This window comes from Lissotriton helveticus, chromosome 6, assembly GCF_964261635.1.
Source record: "Lissotriton helveticus chromosome 6, aLisHel1.1, whole genome shotgun sequence".
In the NCBI taxonomy this organism is placed as follows: domain Eukaryota; kingdom Metazoa; phylum Chordata; class Amphibia; order Caudata; family Salamandridae; genus Lissotriton; species Lissotriton helveticus.
The window spans coordinates 1878193339-1878212243 of record NC_136067.1 but is presented as its reverse complement, the minus strand read 5'-3'; the positions used below and the strand labels follow the sequence as shown (position 1 = coordinate 1878212243).

The 18905-nt window shown below is 42.5% G+C and overlaps 1 protein-coding gene across 4 annotated transcripts in view; it reads right to left on the bottom strand.

Moving 5' to 3' along the window:
• Positions 1-18905, bottom strand: part of MARK1 (microtubule affinity regulating kinase 1) — a 492874-nt gene that overhangs the window by 120379 nt on the left and 353590 nt on the right. For all 4 annotated transcript variants that reach the window (XM_078649810.1, XM_078649807.1, XM_078649809.1 and 1 more), the window contains exons 5-8: positions 12812-12877; positions 10467-10537; positions 4292-4348; positions 445-681 (exon numbers count right to left, since the gene is read on the bottom strand). In XM_078649810.1, coding sequence (XP_078505936.1) covers positions 445-681; positions 4292-4348; positions 10467-10537; positions 12812-12877 — 431 coding nt within the window. The remainder of the gene's footprint in view (positions 1-444; positions 682-4291; positions 4349-10466; positions 10538-12811; positions 12878-18905) is intronic.

Here is an 18905-nt window from a genome sequence, read left to right as displayed (position 1 = left end):
GAGCTTACTGCTATCACTTAGTAATGGTTTCCAGGAATAAGCTAGTATTAAACTTTCATCCAGTGACACTGATGCAAATATCTCAAGATAAAAGAGACTCTAGCAAAGGTTATAATTGGTAAGTGCGAGAGACATATGCTGCACCAGAATGCACAGCTTTCCTACTCCTGTTAGCAAGGGGAATGCTTTACAAATGGGAAAGGGTGTGCATTACTGTGCTGCAACATGGAAGGGAACAAACAAAACAGTAGATATTTCCAAACCAAAAATAACTAACATTGAACCTTTTGGTGGTATTTTAACTCCATACTCTAAATTTAAGACCCTGCACTTCAACAGGTAAGCAACTTCAACAGCAGTGAAATAAGACTATATCAGACAAGGAAAACAGACAGCATTTTAGTCACTTATACCAAACCTTTGTCAGCATAACAACACTATTACCTTTAAATTCTGGCCATCAAAGGGCAAGGATCCACTGACAAGGGTGTACAGAATGACTCCAAGACTCCATACGTCAACCTCCGGGCCATCGTATTTCTTCCCTTGGAACAGTTCTGGGGCAGCGTAAGGTGGGCTTCCACAAAATGTGTCCAGCTTGCTACCAACTGTAAATTCATTACTAAAACCAAAATCTGCAATTTTAATATTCATGTCTGCATCGAGAAGAAGGTTTTCTGCCTAAAGAGAAAGAAAAAACAACCAATAGGCAACCAGCTGATGTGTAGTTTATAATAAAGCCTCTCTAAAATGTTTTCTCTGAACACTTTTTTAAGTTTATCACTAAAACTTAGTTAAACCTGCGAAAAATATCCCCTCAAGTTCAACACTAAACCACATCTAACTCTAGTGTGTGATTCTAAACTCTAGTCTACTTCTCACCTTATTTCCAAAAAACGATCATTTCAAAAGTCTCATTTCAGCGTACACAATTCTTAGTATGAAATATTTTTGTAGGTACTTCCCGAGTATAGCTCCTAAAGGTTGAATGAGGAGACTACTCTTTCAAAGGTTGAGTAGCAGTAGCAGTAAATCCTTACTTGAGTGGGAATGTGCTCAAAACTGGTGGTTTTGTAAGGGAAGGGGGTTCTTTACAGGCAATAATGTTTCCCCCATGGTGAAAAATACCAAAGTTAAGTAATAGTGCACCAATATGACACTGTTACCATTTGCAATTATGTACAACTCAGCATGGGGAAGTGACTGCATTGTCTCAATAGAGAATTCACAAATGTTTTTCCAGGTGTGTGCATGAAAACTGCAGATTCCTAGGTGTAACCGGAGAAACTTTTGTGAGGTCCTTAGATTTTGAAATCGGCATTCATGCAAGATAGCAAAGCTTGAGGCACAGATTTCCAAATCGTCTTTGAATGGGTCTCCAGATGTTTTGGAAAATACGAACAATACAAAACGGGTGGGAACTAAAGGCCTGGCCTTGACTCCCGGGTAGGAGAGGGCAAGACCATAAAAGAAACAAAGCTTTCTAAAAACGACATCTTTTTCGCAGGTTAGTTGGTTAGTTCTGATTCGTTGATCTCTTTTTATGTTCATTCGTTTGTTTGGATGAAGAGGACATGATGAATATCTGTTTATAAGCCACGCGCTTTGTTACTCAACATCACTGCTCTTCTCAAGATCACGCTATGAAATGGAAGACAGCTAAAGAACAACAAACTAACAGGCGCGGTAATAAGATGAAGGGGTTCTGTCTAGCACGAAGTGTTCCCAGTAACAGAATGGCGGGAAGCCTGTGTTTTCAGCCCGAGGAGGAGGGAGCTGGACCCGTCCGCAGGCTTCTGCTCAGGTAGGAGGCTGAGGACCCCCGGGGGCTTAAAAAGCATAAGATGGCCGCCCGGTGAGGAGTTCCGGCCGGGAGCTCCCGGCCAGACACGGCCTTTTAGGCTGTATTCCCCGGATTACCACCTCCCCCGGGGATGGCCCGCTCACCTGGGTCCTTGTTGCTCCTCGAGGCCCCATTCCAGCGCTTTTGAGCCCGAGATGATCGTCGGAGCTGGCGCTTGAGGCTTGATGCTTTTCTCCTGCGGAGTTCCTGAGCCAGCATGGCCGATGTCCGGTGGAGCCGCTCTGCTCGGGTTGTCCGGCCCAGGTATCTTGCCGCGACCGACACCTACCCAGCCGGGCATAGGGCATTGCTCCCCTCCAGACTCCGCTGCTAGTCTCCCCCCACCCCCCCTGCCATATCCTCCTCATTGCCCGGTTTGGAGCACTGGACGGGCCCCTTCGCTTTGTGGCTCTGTGTCCGATGCCCGATACTAAACTCGTCTCTCCGGAGGGTTGCGGAGGAGCCGGGCGGAGACTCCCCATCCTGTCTCTGGGCGGCCCGATTGCCACTGCCTTTCTCTTCAGCTGGCCTGCCTGCTTTGCCTCGTCGCGGGACTGATGGATTGACTTGCAGACACGACCGAGGTGAGAGGGCGCCGGCGCCGCTCTCCATGGCTGCTCTGAGCTCTTCACTCCTTAACCTTATCGGAGAGGAGCTCCCTCCGACACTTCTAGCTTTGCCGCTCGCCTCTTTGCTAGACCTCGGGCCGATTTGGGTCACGGGGGAGGTTTAGAGTCTGTACGGCTCTCCGCAACCACTCTTGAGCCTATTTTTCTGCAATTCATCCTGGTGAGATGCTACTTCCTGCTTTCCTTTGACATTATTTTTAGACGTTGCCGCCTCCCGTTCTGCGGACAGCTGCCTTTGTTCCCTGACCCCTGGTCTCTGGATTTAACACCTCTGCCCCCGCTGCTCATGGATGGGACGGCTGTGGACTTGGGCCGACTGCCTTTCTCCCTCCGGACTTGCTGGCTGTGGTGACCCTCCACCTTGAATGTCGGACTTGGACCTTGGTGCTCCCGCCATTTTCTTTTTATAGCTCTCTTCTTCTATTTCCCCTCTCCTGATCCGCCATTTTGGCGATCTCTGGCCTCTTCCTCTGTCCCAGTGACCTTTCTGTTGTCACTCCTGTGCCTCCGAACCACCCCTCGCTGTCTTGCTCGTTTTGTCTCGCTCTTGCTTTCCTGTCCTTTTTCTGCCTTCCTTTCCCTTTCTCTCTGTCCCCCCTCTTCCTTCCCCTGCCCATTAAATTGTTCTTGTCTCTTACTTTCAGCCTCTCTTGAAACCATCCCACTGCTTTTCGTTACCTCCCCCTGCGCCATCCTCAAGTTTTCTCATTTCCCTACCCCCTGTTTTGTAATGTTTTATTGTGTGCAACCTCCCACCCTCCCTTTGTGCTGTGACTGCATCCCCCCTCCGACCCCACTTATGGAACTCTGCTTTTCTGTATATAGAGATAACGCTAATCACTAGTATATGTAGTAGACCGGTGTGCTCTCCACCATTCCTTTGTGACTCTTAGGGTATATCCATGTGTATCCCTTCCCTATGTATATAGAGATAACTCTAATCACGAGTATATGCGGTTGACACCTTTGTACTCTCTACCATACCTATGTGACTCTTAGAGTATATCCATGTGTATCCCTTCCCTATGTAAATAGAGATAACTTTAATCACTAGTATATGCAGTAGACCTTTGTACTATCTACCATTCCTATGTGACTCTTAGAGTATATCCATTGTATCTCCTTGTGTGACTTTACATCTTGTACATTTGCAATTTTTTCTGTTTGTATCCTTCATGTAACGCATGTAATCCTAAATCCTTATGTTTTTCAACTGGTCCTTATGTAAAGCGCTCTGACACCTTCGGGTAAAGTTCGCGCTATATAAAATCGCATAAATAAATAATAAATAAATAAACCGAAAAGTAAAGTAGAGAAGGCTCATGGCCAGCAGAGGGCGCTGCTTAGTAGTCTGACTTTCTAGTTAGTAATGCAGCATTTCTGTGTAATTCCTGTTTTTTGTTTTTATCATCGTTTTGATACATTGGTGTCACGGTAGATTAAGGAAAGGAGTATACCGATGGCTTTCCTGCCGTTTTAACATCTGAGCACCGACAGTGCGGTTCCATCTCCTCGGATCTGAGCAGTGAGCGCCATTGCATGCACGTTTCTTTCCTCTCGCATGATCAAGCACTTTCATTGCAGCAGCAGCGCGACTTGCAGCTAGTTCAATGATACAATGGAATTTCACATATTTTAAAGTATCTTGCTTACTTCACCGAAAGATGTAGAAATAGATATGTTAACATTTGAATTTTAACTAAAATACGTTTTTAAAATTTTAAATAAAAGCTTTACTTGAGGGAAATAAGCTTAACCCAAAAGAATGCTGTACGTGCTTTTACATATGACATTTTTAAACAAACCAGGAGTAAATTACCTTTAGATCCCGGTGAACAATACATTTTTGATGACAGTACTGCACAGCAGACACAATCTGAAATGAAAAATTCAAGACGATGAAAAGGGCCAAGAAAAATGAGCCAACACAAGATGAATATTTCAAGAGCTCGGCCGCCCTGCTCTGGACTCTGATTCGATTTGCTTTAAAGTTCCCTCTCATCCTGACTGATCCCAGCCACTGGCTTCGGATGCACAGTGAACCTCACAGCTGTGGATTCAGACTATGGACTGGAAGTAAAGCTACACCGCATCCATTAACCCTTCCATGGACCACTGAAGAGCACTTGCGGTGCAGGTACTTTAATAATTCTTACCAGCTGGAAAGGTATTGTTGTCCCCGTAATGGGATCAACATTTTCAAACCCAGTTCCTGAGTGTATTCAAGACTTGCACCATAATCGAAACCAGTGACTTAATGCACACAACAAAGAAAGTTCATGGAGCAGCTATGGTGCATGTTGTTTATCACCCATCATCACAACTCCCACTCCTTTGAAGGGTGTAGCTCGCCATCAAGTTCTTCCCACCTCCAGTGGAGCTCGAATGTGGAAGTAGAGTGGGCAGAGCTGGTCTTCTGCAGCCCCTTCTATTCGTCTTCTTAAACTAATTGTGTGTTAGAAAGAGAATGGGAGGGATATAGGGAAGGTGAATGGGCAACAGAAAGGTGACCCATGAGAAACAAAGCAGACACAGGCACCATCAGCCTCCATAAACCCTCTTTAAATGCACTTTTCTTTGGAGCCACGTTGGAAGTAGCCTGCACAGGCAGCTCCGGTGCCGCTCTAAATGCTCACACCCTGGCAGTGGGCCAAGCTTGCAGATACTAATGGTCAGTCATAGCTGGGGTGCAGGTGGATGTGTTTATCTCAAAAGTGCATAGGTGTGTTGACCTTTTTGACCCTTTTTCTGCTTCTCGCCATGGATGAATCCCTCGTTTTGCCCCAGATTGTGCAGGAAGTGGACTTTGGATTTAATTTTAAAAACTCGTTTTCTTTTCCAGACCATTCAGCTTGGCAGTTTCTGCATCATTCTTCACCACCTGCAGTTCCTCGTTTGCGTGGTAGTCAAATAAAGATGATTGTGCGAATTCAAGATCCATGATTGTCTGCTTCAGAATGAAGGTTACAGAAGTTAAACTGAGCCCGCCTCCATAATGGCGATTGCGATGTTGGAGAACGCCGAGACTCTGCCGTTGCTGGTACAGGAAACCGAGAGCTGAAATCGTAAGGAAAACACAGATCTACTTGTGTTATGCGGTGCGGTGCGGAGCTCAAGAAATTTCCGGAGATTGTCGGGGGAAGCGCCGGGAGAGATGGTGCCTCGCCATTGCAGATGCTTATTTGATCCGTTTCTCGAGCGGGTGCTCGGGGAGTTTGGTCAGTGCTTGGAGATTCCGCTCATCTGCTTCCCTTCTGATGTGAGCGTGTGCGTGTCCCTGATAGCGGGCCAGATGCGGAGCCCTTTCAACGGATCTGCATGATAAACTGTAATTTTTTGAGGTGATAGTGAGCACGCTGATGCGGAGCAGTTGCAGAGCAGATACGGATGTAGAGCTGATGCAGAGCTGATTGCGTAAGGCTGTGCTAGCTGACTGATCTTTCCACGGAGGTACAACTGTAGGGGGCTCCCTGACTCCCTGTGTTGAAGTGTCTATACACCTAAAAAAAAAGAACTCGCTGGGGGGTTCCTGAATTTATTGGAGTATCAAAACTTTCACTGTTATAAAAAAAAACGAACTTACAAAAAAAAAGAAAAAACTAGGGGGAGTATACTACACTACTCTAAAAATGGGCAAACTTTTGAAGGATGACGTCACGGTCAAGCTCAGCAAAGTGGAAGCAGCTGCCCGACAGAGAGCTAAAACTCGTCTCGCTCTGGCTATGGCTAAAAAAGCTGCGCGAAAAGCGGCTTGTGAGAAAAATAAAGACACCAATAGGGAGGGTGCCTTGTAACAGAAGATACATCACCCGAATCTACAGATGACGAGTTGCCCTCCTCCTCTACCCCCCTACAGCATAACGAACAGCAAGAAGCGGTAGTGGAGGGAGACAAGATGAGTGATATCAATACAGCAGATGTATTTGCACAGCCGCAGGCGGAAATGGAAATTCATCCTCCAACTCTTAATCCCACACCAGCATCGGTAACAACAGCACCTCAGGTGGTAGAAGAGAGGGGAAACAGTGGGACGGGAGGAAAGGAGGTGAGAGATTTTCCACTGTTTACAAAAAGAACAACTCCGAAATCTCCCCTTCCTAATTCATCACAACCTCTTCCGGTCTCTCCTACTTTGGATCCCCCAGCCTCTAATGTGCTATCTAAGGGCCCTGACATGTCATCATCTCCACCTCAAACTCAGCTCTCTATAGTAAATGCAGCAAATGAAGCATCACAAGATGGGGTGGGTATATATGATACCACCCCCGGGAGCGAAGGAATTTTAGGACTAGATTCTAGTCCTATCGACAAGGAAACAAGATCTGAGGTGAAATTCCAGCTAGATATTCGTGAGATGCTCAACCTAATTCTTGATGAGATCCGTGAAATCAAAAATAATCAGCGCACGGAACTTGCTGCTATTCATGCTAGAATAGATAAGCTGGAGGAGTTAACACTGGCGCTCCCCAACAGGGTCTCGGAAGCAGAGTCAAGGATCGCCGTACTTGAAGATCAGATGAATCTGGTCTCAGGAGAGACTAAAGAGGCCACAAAAAAGAGGATTATAATGGAGAACAAACTTGAGGAGTTGGAGAACCACTCCCGTCGATCCAACCTGAGAATTGTAGGGGTTCCTGAAGGAACAGAAGGATCCGATACAGTACAATGGGTTAACTCTTTTATACAGAAAGTAGTTTTGCCAGATTTTGAAGGAGACCTGACGATAACAAGAGCCCACAGAGTACCGGCCCAGCGTTTTGCAAACTCTTCATTTCCTAGAACTATTCTACTTAATTTTGCGGATTTTAGAATCAAGGAACGGATACTCTCTAAGGCATATCAACAACGCCAGTTTACTATTTCCGAAACTATAAAATGCAGGATCTTTTCGGATATGACTGCAACTGCAGCTAAAAGAAGGAAAGAGTTTGTAAAGGTGTTGCAGTTGTTCAAAGCTAATGGTGCCCAGGCCTCGATTGCACAGCAATCTAAGTTGAAGGTTCTCGTTAAGGGAAAAAAAAAATATTTACTGATTTAGAAGAGGCTCAGACCCTTCTTAACGAGATATCAACAAGGGCCTAGGCACAATGGTTCGGTTTAATTGAATGTCGAATATGAGGATTTTAATGTTATAATCTGATCTATAATCGGGGGGGGAGGGGGAAGAAGAGGTGGAAAAAAAAAAGAGGGTGGAAAAATCCAGGCGGGTGTTCCTGGGTTCAGGGTCACACCAGGGTGTAACAAGAAGACACCCGAAGTAGAAGAAGGGGTGGGATGTGGGCAGTGTGGACAGGAAGGGGGGTCCCGCATCCCTGGGGGGGTCCTTGGTGGGGGGGGGTGAAAGCAGTAAAAAAATACAAGATCTGTAGGTTTTTTATTTTTAACATTTGTTGGTACAGAAGTGGTTTAGAATTTCATAGCCTTGTCAATGAGATTTGACTTATGTAATATCCTGTCCATTAACGCGAATGGGCTGCTAAATAAACAGAAATATGTAGCACTTTTGAAATGGGCAATAGCTTTTAAACCCCACGTGGTCTTCCTCCAGGAGACGCACTTGAAATCAAACTCCCCAAAGTTGTTTCTTCCTAGATATTTTTCCTACGGGTTTTTTTCCTCAGCTGGGGTCGCCCAGAGGGGTGTTGCTATTTATTTCTCAAGGAATTTACCCTGGGAGATCTTGCAAATGCAAAGAGATTCTAAAGGGAGATGGCTTTGGGTTGTAGTGAAATTGTTGGGAAAGGTATTTAATTTTGTAAACTATTATGGCCCAATTTTTGATGACACCTCGGCCCTGACTGAAATTAGTGAAATACTAAGGGGTACTGCAGGGCAAATTATAGTAGGACGTGATTTTAATTATATTCAGGATTTAAAGAAAAAAAAAAAAAAAAAGAAGTTAAACTGAGCCATTGAGCCCTTTTCAATCGCACTAACCTTGAGTCGCAGTCTGTCAGGTCCACAAACTCGAAAATTATCTATTCCTTCACGAGTAAAGATTCTCTTAACCTTAAGAAGCAAGTCAAAAATCCCACAATGAACCCCACAAGGCTTTCTTGAATCTACCTAGAATACCTGGAAAGGATTCCCTTCTTTTAAATCAGAGTGCCATTTCCATTCCTATGTCACCAATGCAAAGCCTTTCTTTGTCGGGAGAGCATGGCTATTTCACACTGAGGAAACAATAAGACAATTCAGGCGTAGAGTGTTCACCCTTGAAGCACAGACCCTCATCGCCTAATGGCATCGATTGAAGCTTTAGGAAAGATCAGCCAGAAAAGTATCCATAGGGATCTGAGGCACAAAAATTGCTGGCACCTTGAACATTTTTAAAGATTATTCCTGTAGAGTGACTAGTTTATAATTCAGCATTTCAGGAGCTCCATCCATCACTTCATGGAATGTCACATCATCGCTTTCTGTTGAGGTCCTGGTGTGGGCAGACTCTGGCTTATGTTGTACTGTCTCCAACCTGAATCAGTCGCCTGATCCGTGGCTATGGTGATAACGTAGTGATCTAGACTTGGAGCAACGACGAAGGATTAAACAAAGGCAAAGTCTCAATTTGGACCAATCTCTGGGAAACAATTTCTGGGACACAACTGTTGGATATCACCTGCCTGCTTTTTCTGGAGGCTGAACCTACCTGTGAGGATTTGGCATTTGTGCCTCTCTATACAGAGTACCTTTTCTTCAGGGCACTGGGACGAGAGTTCTTTTCTTCAGTGCTTGATAGCTCTCAGCTGTTGGTGCATAAGGGGTGGAAGCTCCTAAATGCCTAGATTGTGACCGCGTATAGTGGCCCGATGTTGAGGCTCTTATAGATGAAGTCGATGCGATATCAGCTCTGTAAGGTCTCTCAATACTGGGAGGAGTTTTGACCTTAAATGTTTTCCCTCATGCCTACTGTGCTGATGTCAAGTGTAAACCAGAAGGGCAATAATGGCACACCCCCTCGGAGGGACATATGTGGGCATCAGAGCTGGTTCCCATAAGGTCTGAGAAAGACCGAAAACTTGCCCAAGTGCTTGACCTGGGCCTGCATGATAGAAGGTTTATGGAATGGGGGGAAGTATGAGAATTGGGATACGAGTATCTACGAGGTTATTATGATATAAATCTGTGGAACGGAATGTGTTAAAGAGCTGCCAATACCTTCAAACCACTTCACATTCTGCACTATGACAAATAACAAACTCACTTTGACAAACTCTTTACAACGCAACAAAATCCAAAGCAATTGAATCTGCTATGAAACCATGGTAGTTATGCTAGCTGAAAAGGCACTTTCCAAAATGAAAAACTTGATATACTTTGAATACAGTGTATTAATATTGGATCAATACACTAGCTTTGCTTATTTTTAACATAAAATGCACCCTATGGCCAGTCGGCACACAAAGTTATTGACCATGCAACAAATGGGCACCGCAGCATCTTAACACATTAAACCCATGACTCAGCAACCACGCTTCTATCAATCACATGACAATCTTCAGCCACTCAGCATGACACAAGCGGTCACTCAGCATGACACAAGCGGTCACTCAGCATGACAAGCGGTCACTCAGCATGACACAAGCGGTCACTCAGCAATACACAAGCTGCCACTCAGCATGACACACGCGGTCACTCAGCATGACACACGCGGTCACTCAGCATAACACACGCGGTCACTCTGCACCACTTGAAGAAACAAACAAGTCTTCTAAGCATCACACAGTAAACTGGGAGGATGCACACTCTGCACAGCGCGAGCTGACACCACCATCCTCCTGGTCTATTTTTAACATACACTCAGGAACTGGATATTTTCCTCTTCGGGGAGTGTTCACTCTCTACATCAAGACCCTCTGCACTTGCATGCACAATGAGACATTACTTCTTCCACTAACAGCCTGACAGTGTGGATATTAAGAGGCGAGAGACACCGCACGTTTATTGCATGGACATATAGATATTGATGGGGAAAAAAACAACGTATTGTCTCCTACCTGCCTAAATTTTGCGCGTGCTTCTTTCTCCTTCATTCTTCCATGTGCAACTAAGTAGTCAAACACTTCTCCTGCACAGAAATGCATGAAACATCCAATTAGGGTTGCCGAGCAAAACGCCTGGATGAACATAAAAGAAAGATTCTTCCAGCTGGTGTACTAAACCATGCACATCAGAGTTGTAAAGCCTTCTTCAACACTGCAGCAGCGGAAGCTAAAAAGCAACCCATGTTGGAGCAGCAACTTAAAACCTCACGATGAACAATTTGTATAAAACATTTGTTTTAAACAATCTGATTAGCTACACAATGTCATCATACACAATCAATGTTACTGATCTCCAGGCACCTCTGTTTATTTTTGGACCTTAATCTCTTGCAAAAGAGAGTATTTATTACAGAAGATACTGAAAAATTAATCATGATTGGTGATAAAAGGTCAGTCTCCACCTTCTATATGTAACCAATAATCATCTGGCCGCAAACTATTAAAACATGTCTGTTTAAATAAATCTTGTTTGAAGCAGTCAAAAACGCCATGACACCTTATTGGTAATCGCACACTCCCCCAAAAATATTAACGCATTATTTATTTTTATTTTGAATATTAAACAAGCCACTGTAGTATAGATGTTTTTTGACACTCCAGGCCTCACAAAATGAACAGGCTGGGGGATGGCTTAGGGGCTGGATGATAATACGGCTGCAATGGTTCGGGAAAATTGTTAACAGTAAACTATTAGGAATTCATTAGAAATGCATATGCATGAAAACACAAAAAATACCTGGACAAGAAATCTTAAATGGGTACCCAGCGCAAAGATAATTAAGACAAAAACATATTTTTAACTAAGACAGCAAATATAGAAAAAACAATTACAAAGCAGTAAAAGAATACATACAAGGTGCTCACATAGTTACACAAAAAACATCACAAAGAACATGGCTTACAGCAAAAGAACAATGGCAGAGGGAGACAAAATTTAGAAAAGGGTAAGTCCAACTAATAACAAGAACAAAAATTGCAATCAAAGCTTCCGCATAAATGTATGCCAAAGACAGGAGTCAATGGAGTTTCGACCTATAATGTTTTCAAGGTCATCATCAAGACAGGGGAATGTTTATAGAGTAACCAATCAAGAACATTTGTGGGCTGGATGGACACAGGCGTAGGCAAACCATCCATTCCTGAAAGGCACCTGAGGAAGCTGTACTTTCATCTTTTAGGCACGTTAATGATTTACTGCTCTGGAGGAATAATGCTACTTGGTATAGTGACACCCAATGAAGTAAGAACACATTTATTTACCTGCAGCCCAATGGTTTGCAACTTGTTGTGTTGTACATTCTGTGCACATCTCCTTCAGCTATTATTGGGTCTGGAAATCTATAATGGGTTTTACTTAAAACGTTTGTTTCAGCTTAGGCATAACTCATCCCTACTACATCACATTGAAGTCCACAATGCACCGGAACACATACTCTACCTCAGATTACGGTTATTTTTTTCAACCATCAGGTATGGAGATGTATGCGTATATTTTGGAAAAACACTATTTATTTTGTCTTAGGAATAGTAAAAGCTCCAAGTTCTGAAGATAATACCTCTTTGAAAGTCTGCATTCTAAGGTTAGCTACACACATCTTTAGCTGTCTACCAGAGCTCATGTAATCAACACCAAAAATAATATAAACAGGGGCCCTCTTCAGCTAATAGCTACTTTGGATCATCCCATGTCAGCCACAATTTGTTTCAAATGTCTTTCGCATCTTGGATCAGCCCCACAGAATAATCCACAGGTTAGTATTTTACAGAGGTGACTGGCAAAGGAGTCCTTATTGGGATTGCAGCTGCTCGAGTAGTAAAAATAGTTTGTGATTCTTTGTTAGGTTTAAAGGGAATATGTCTGACCGAGAGGGAACTGGATTAATTTGAGGTTACTGGGACATCAGATAAGGGGTCACGCACTATGACCACATCACCACGTTTTAGCTGCCCACTGGAATCATTTGACTCCGAATTTATGTTTGACGCCAGATTTGTTAAACTTTCGGAGAATGAGGAAGACTTGCTGTTTCAGCTCTAATGACTTTAGCGATGGCTGGAGTGGGGCATGAATGAGGTCAAGCGCAGGGATATCCCTTAGGGAATGATGGTGCTCTTTACAAATAACACAAATAAATAAATAAAACATAAGGTTGAGAAAGGAGAAAAGAGGTAATGAGGAATTCAGGAAAAACATTCCTTTGTGTGGAGACCTTACCTGTCTATGTTATCAGGTTCCAAGACCTTTTTTCAGATTTTATCTTATTCAATCCGACCTAAAGGTTGTTACCATGACTCACCTCCACTTGCATACTCCATGATTAAATATAATGTCTTTTCTGTTTCAATGACTTCAAATAGTTTAACTAGAAGAAAAGAATATAGAGCAGGTTACTAAAATGTAGGACAGCAGCACATAACCATGCTAAATAGCGACATATATGCAATGATTTTGAAAAACAGTTCTCTCATGCACCTGTAGATCTGGATCGCCATCATTCTAACGCCACACCAGCCCCCACTAGACAGGTTCCTATATTGTAAAATATCACTATTAGCCTGTGACTGCAGTGGGTTAAGCAGATGTGACTCCTTTGAGGCCAAATTAGCTTACTGTACTAAAGTGAGAATCAAAACTGCCTGCTCACAGGGGAAATGTCAGGCAAAGCTTGTTGTAGCGTAATTCAATGTTCTAGATATTAATGGGCAAAAAGCAGACCTTCTATTGTTCCAGCCACCGGCTACAACACATGCTGCTCTTTCAATGTCCAGCACTCGCTGATAATGCTCTTTGACATTTGATAAATCAACTATCTGCAGCCACTGCCATAATCTGAATACATTCTGCAATACGTGAAGAAATCACAAATATGCTACAACATGTACTCTGCTACATGATTGAAAAGAACTAAAAGAAATTCTTGGTCTGAGAAGTATACATTGAAATCCACTAAAGAACTTACCTTAGAGTAAGGAAAGTGAGGTGCTCACATAGAGCACTTACTATCGTACTGTAGTAGAGATGGTTGACACAACAACAGGAATCGTATCGATCTCAAAATGCCAATGGCTACTCAACAAGTGTTCTATTGGCACAAGTAATTACTTCATTCTCCAATACTAAGAGTAACAAAATCTACATGGAGCTGCGCGGCAACGCAATCCATTTTGTGCAGTGTCTCGGAGCTTGGAGATCTCTTGTAAGCAAGTAAGGTTTAGTCTTTACCATGAAGGGATGGAATTTGTCACACAGAGCAGCAATTTGCTCACCATTAAAACACACCATATCCAACTGTTTATTGGGCCGTTCTTAATTGAATGGCAATTAGTAGTAGATGGTCCATAGTTTGGTGACTAAAAGCTCATTCGCTATTCGTTTTAGATTTTCACTCCACCATAAAGGACAAGTGTTACACATTTTTCCACAGGAATAAGAGCTTGACCACTTTCATGGCGCTTATTCGGTAATCATTTGAAATCCATATGTATTTCCAATAAAGATGGTGTATTTGAAGAGCCCCCAGGCAATACAAACAAAATCAAAAGATGAATTAAAATGTAGGAACTAAATAAATATGTTCCCCCAGGTAGAAAGGTAGAATTCATGGAAATCAATATTAGAGCTAGAAAGTGTAAGTATGCCAAAAAACAGCCACAGACACAATAGGGAAAGGAACACCCAACAGCATGCAATGAATGAATGAACAGGTAAAAATTACAGAAATGGAAAAAGTTATAATAAATATTGAACACGTGTAAATTCTGATGTAAGACGAAAAGAGCAGGTTTAAGCTGCACTCCGTCCTCAAAAGAAAAGATCCATACCATAAGAAGCAAGCAGTCATCACCGCGCTACACAAGATAACCACGACCGGCAGTGCAATAAATAATATTTCAACTGAAAGATAATTTCACACCTCCTCTATTATGGGAAAATTGCAAAAAGGTTAGTGGCCGGACAACTTCAGGAAAAAGGGCTCCTTTATGACCGAGACAGTCTTCAAATCAACACAACAACAAGCATATAAGAGGATCACCTCATCACCCAAAATGAACTAAAGCAAGAAGCCTCCCCATTTTCTGAAACTTTCCACAAACTTTAACACGGTATACTTTTACATGAAATCAAGGTGCCAGTGCTCTTTCTTAATCACAATCAACATATTAGGATCACCTCTGTCAAGTCTTCTAAACAAAGGGTTCCAAAGAGCATTTCCCAGTGCTCTTTCCCTCTTTTTACCAATTTCAAGAAGGGGCTTGTGTCTCAATCCATGCACCTTAAATAAAAAGCCAAAAAGAAACAGGGATACAAGAGATTAACAACCTTCTCTAAGAATGCCCTGCTACAGCAAACAATGGCCTCATGGGAATTACCTTACTTTTAGATTGAAAGAGGAACATCTGTACAATGAGGAAGGATTCCTATAATTTGAACAAACACAAAGCACTTTCTGCAGACGAGATTCTGTCTTGTTTTGCTCAGCCCAGTCTATTCTGCTTTTTTCCTCTCAATGTTAAATCCCTCTATTAGCTACAAATCAATCCGTGAGTAATACAATCATCATTACCAAGAGAAATTGCACTCTTTCAGAATGAACCAATAGTCACCTAGAGTTTTTTCTTTCCACATGCAGACTGGCTGCTCTTGCTCCAAATTACTTGTTCTTGTCCTGATGATGTCTCTCAATCCACTAAAGGTCAAAACGCCACTTGACGACTATAGCAATAGGAAATGATTATTTGTGAGCGGTTGCGGTGCCTGAACCCTAAACTGTACAAAAACATTATGATTGTTCCATTGCCTTTTGTATCATACACACTGCTTCGCTATGCTCTGTTTTTCACTCACTGTGTGATCACCTGAGCACCTTTCTATTAATCTGCAAAGTATATATATGGAAGTCTACAATTGGGATCCATTGGCTTTCATTGAGGTTTTGAATATTTGTGGATTAAATACCACATATTTAGTAAGTGTTTACATGCCCTTGGTTCCAGGTGGTTTTGCACTGTCCCTCTTTCAAAAAACAAATTATGTTAAAAAGATCATCTGAAAAAAATAGCAAATATCAATCACAGTAGAACATTTCCTACCTGAACAACTGCTTGCTATGAAGATAAACAACATTCTTACAGAAGAATTGGTAAAAGCGCATCATAGATCAGTAGAAATTAAATGGAAACAAACATTTCGCAGGAACACTGACCCAACAACATACCAGAATGGTGAACTGTTGTGTGTGCGTGAACAGAAAATCACAGAAGAGTTTTACCTTCAAGGGCAAACGGAATATACAACTAACAACACAAAGAAAACAATGTATGCTTCTTGTGCCCATGCGAACGCCTCTAGACAGGCAAAAAAACACAAGAAACAAAGAAACGGACTATGCAGCATAAACGTAAAAACAGGCGCAATATCCAAAATGTCCGGATGGTGAAACATTTTAAAGAATTAAAACACACGGAATAACGGAGGTAGACGATTTTAAAACCAATTAAAAAGAATCCTAGAAGAGGAAGTATCGACAGTGTTTTAATATAAAAAGAAGTGCGGTGAACACTGGTTAATACTGAAATTCATCCCTGGCATGGCTCCGTGAGGTAAAGAAAGTGCAAGTGTCGGCGGGTACACCCAAAGAATCTTCCATCAACCGATGTGTCTCTATGACAACCAGATAAACCTAATGAGACCCTAATCACATAAAAGCAGCACATGGCGGGAAGCACGCGCCATGAAATGGAAGATAAAACACGCTGACAAGTGGCACATCCATTGCAACTGCCGGAAGATGAGCAGAAAGCCCTGTGAGAAAACACTCCAAGGAAAATGATGTGGGGGATACACATGACGCTAAGTTCGTAGAAGACTCGACAGGGAGCTGAGCACTCATTTACAACTCTCTAGTCAGCCACAACTAGAACAATGATGTCTTCAAGGAGAAAAGTGCAAAGAAGAAAAATATGATGTACCTGTAACACTCATCTTCTAGTGCCGTAGATTACATATTATGCACACTCCTGCCACAGAGTATTAGGCTCAGACGTTGCACACTGTGGTTGTTCTAAGCAGGAGTTTCAGTTTTGAGGTCTCATACCGCTCCTGAAACTCAATGCACTAGGACAACGACGCCACACCTCAGGTTAGTTTTTCCCCAATGGGAAGGGGTTAGAGTGGAGATGCAAAGCATTATTAGTTGTCTGTAAAGTGGACAAGAACATAAGTGTTCAAATAAATTACTAATTTTATAATTAACACTCTGATATGATTGCTTCTAGGGAGATGGGGAGGGGGCCTGTGAATCTACAGCATTACAAGCTGCAAACAAATTGTTACAGGTAACAATTTACTGTTTTCAGCATGCACTGCTATAAATCACATTGTGCATACACTGAGAAGTAGTACCCAAGTCCCTAAATCGGGGGCTTCTAAGCAGCAACGAGGAATGTTTGGAACAATGTTTTAAATCGTTTCTCTGCTTTGTGCTTCTCGTCGTGTATTCATGCCTGCAGAGTAGTGTTTAGTAAAAGTGTGATTAGGCGACCAAGTAGCAGCTTTGAAGAAGTCTACTAGCAGGATGTTTCCCAGAAAGGTCAGCGTGTCACCTTTCTTATGATTAGTATGTGCAGTAGGAGGTATAGTTAATGTATACTTAGTTTAGCTCAACAGATGTGAATATGGCCAGGGCCACTGGAATTATGCGGCGAGGACAAACTTATGTGGTAGGGTTGAGTAACTTATGCAGCAAAAAAAGCAAATTATGCAGCTTAATGCAACACATTTTGTGACAATATTACTTCCTTATTTTGACATTTTTGGGTCTCGCCTGTGACAGCGCATGTGCTGCATACACTGTTGCTTGCAAGAGATATTGCATACAACAATGGGCTTGCAGCCCACCCATTGCTTAACATTCTTTGCCACTCTTATTTGCTACCTTCAAATTGGCCAGCACCTGCTGACTTCATTTACATGGGCCAGCTTGATTGCTGTCCATCCACTGATTGAGCTGTGATTGAGGTTTTATTTTTTCTTCTTCTCTATTGTCCTTGTTGAACTACGTCATTTGTAGCTATGTTTCACTATGCCTCACACTCTTCAAAAAAGCACTTTACTTCTTTGAAATGGTTGTTTATTATGACAACAGAGCTATCTGTTTTTATTGTGAGAACAGATGTTTTCTGCCTCCAAATGTATTTTCAGTAAGACATGGGTATGGGAGTAATTGTTTTCTATATATAATAGGATTCTTTGTAAAATGTAATTTTTTCCCACTAACTGGATGTTTAACTGAATTACTCATAATCACAGCGTGTTGTGCCAAGACCTAATAGGCATTGGCACAGCCAATAGGTCTCACCGTTAAGATTACTGGCCTGGTCATTGCACTTTCTTCATGCTGTATAGCACAGGCATTGACGACTTCAGGAATGATTTGTAGCCATGCTGTATAGCAGTGTGGCTACAGCGCAGCATGGGTAAAAATAATATTAAATTAAAAAAAAACAGGACTATGATGCATCAGCGCCTCAGCAACTTAAAAGAACAAGCATTTACAATGCAATGGTCTCGGCATTATTAAAGGTAGAGCTATAGGCATTGCTCATTACATTTTTTTTATTTTTTAAAAATCATAAATAAATGGCATTGTTATTAACATTGCCAATAGCTTAATCGTTAAATAAATGGCATTGTCATTTACAATGCCAATAGCTTAATCGCTCGTAAATGCATGACCTATTGCATTTACACCCACACAGAGCAACACACACAAAGCTACCCACACACACATACAGAGCCACCCACACAGAGTCATTCACATAGAGCCACCTACACATGGATATTAAACATTTGAAAGCCATGTTCCTTCCGACTTGAAACACCCTCATAACTGCTGGTGACGTCACATGACGAAGGGTGTAGTTAGACGGTAAGGAGTCTCAGTTGAAGACCACAAAGGCAACATTGGACACCACACAAGCAACTTTTATTTATGTTTCCTAAACCAGTGAACAGTCTTAAAATCACTGCCGAGTTTCTTTCACTGTTCGTAAGAGGTGCCAAGAGAAGCAAAATAATATTTAATTTTTAATAATGTAAAGCGTCCCTCTACTGAAAAAAGGGTTGCTGTAGAGAAAGAGGTAGCAACAGAGGAGGAAGGTAGTGAGAGGAGAGTTAGGAGGAACCAACGAGGAAAAAGAAGGGAGGTGGAGAGGTGAGGCTGCGAATAAAGGTTAGACAAATTGAGAGATTACCTTGTGAGAGAGGTGGGGTACACAGATAAGAGTGAGTGACGTGAGGAAGAGAGGAATGAGATGGAGATGAAGGGGGTGGGGTGGGGAGTGAAAGAGTGAGACTAGAAGGACGGGGAGAGGTGAGGTAAAGTGAGATGA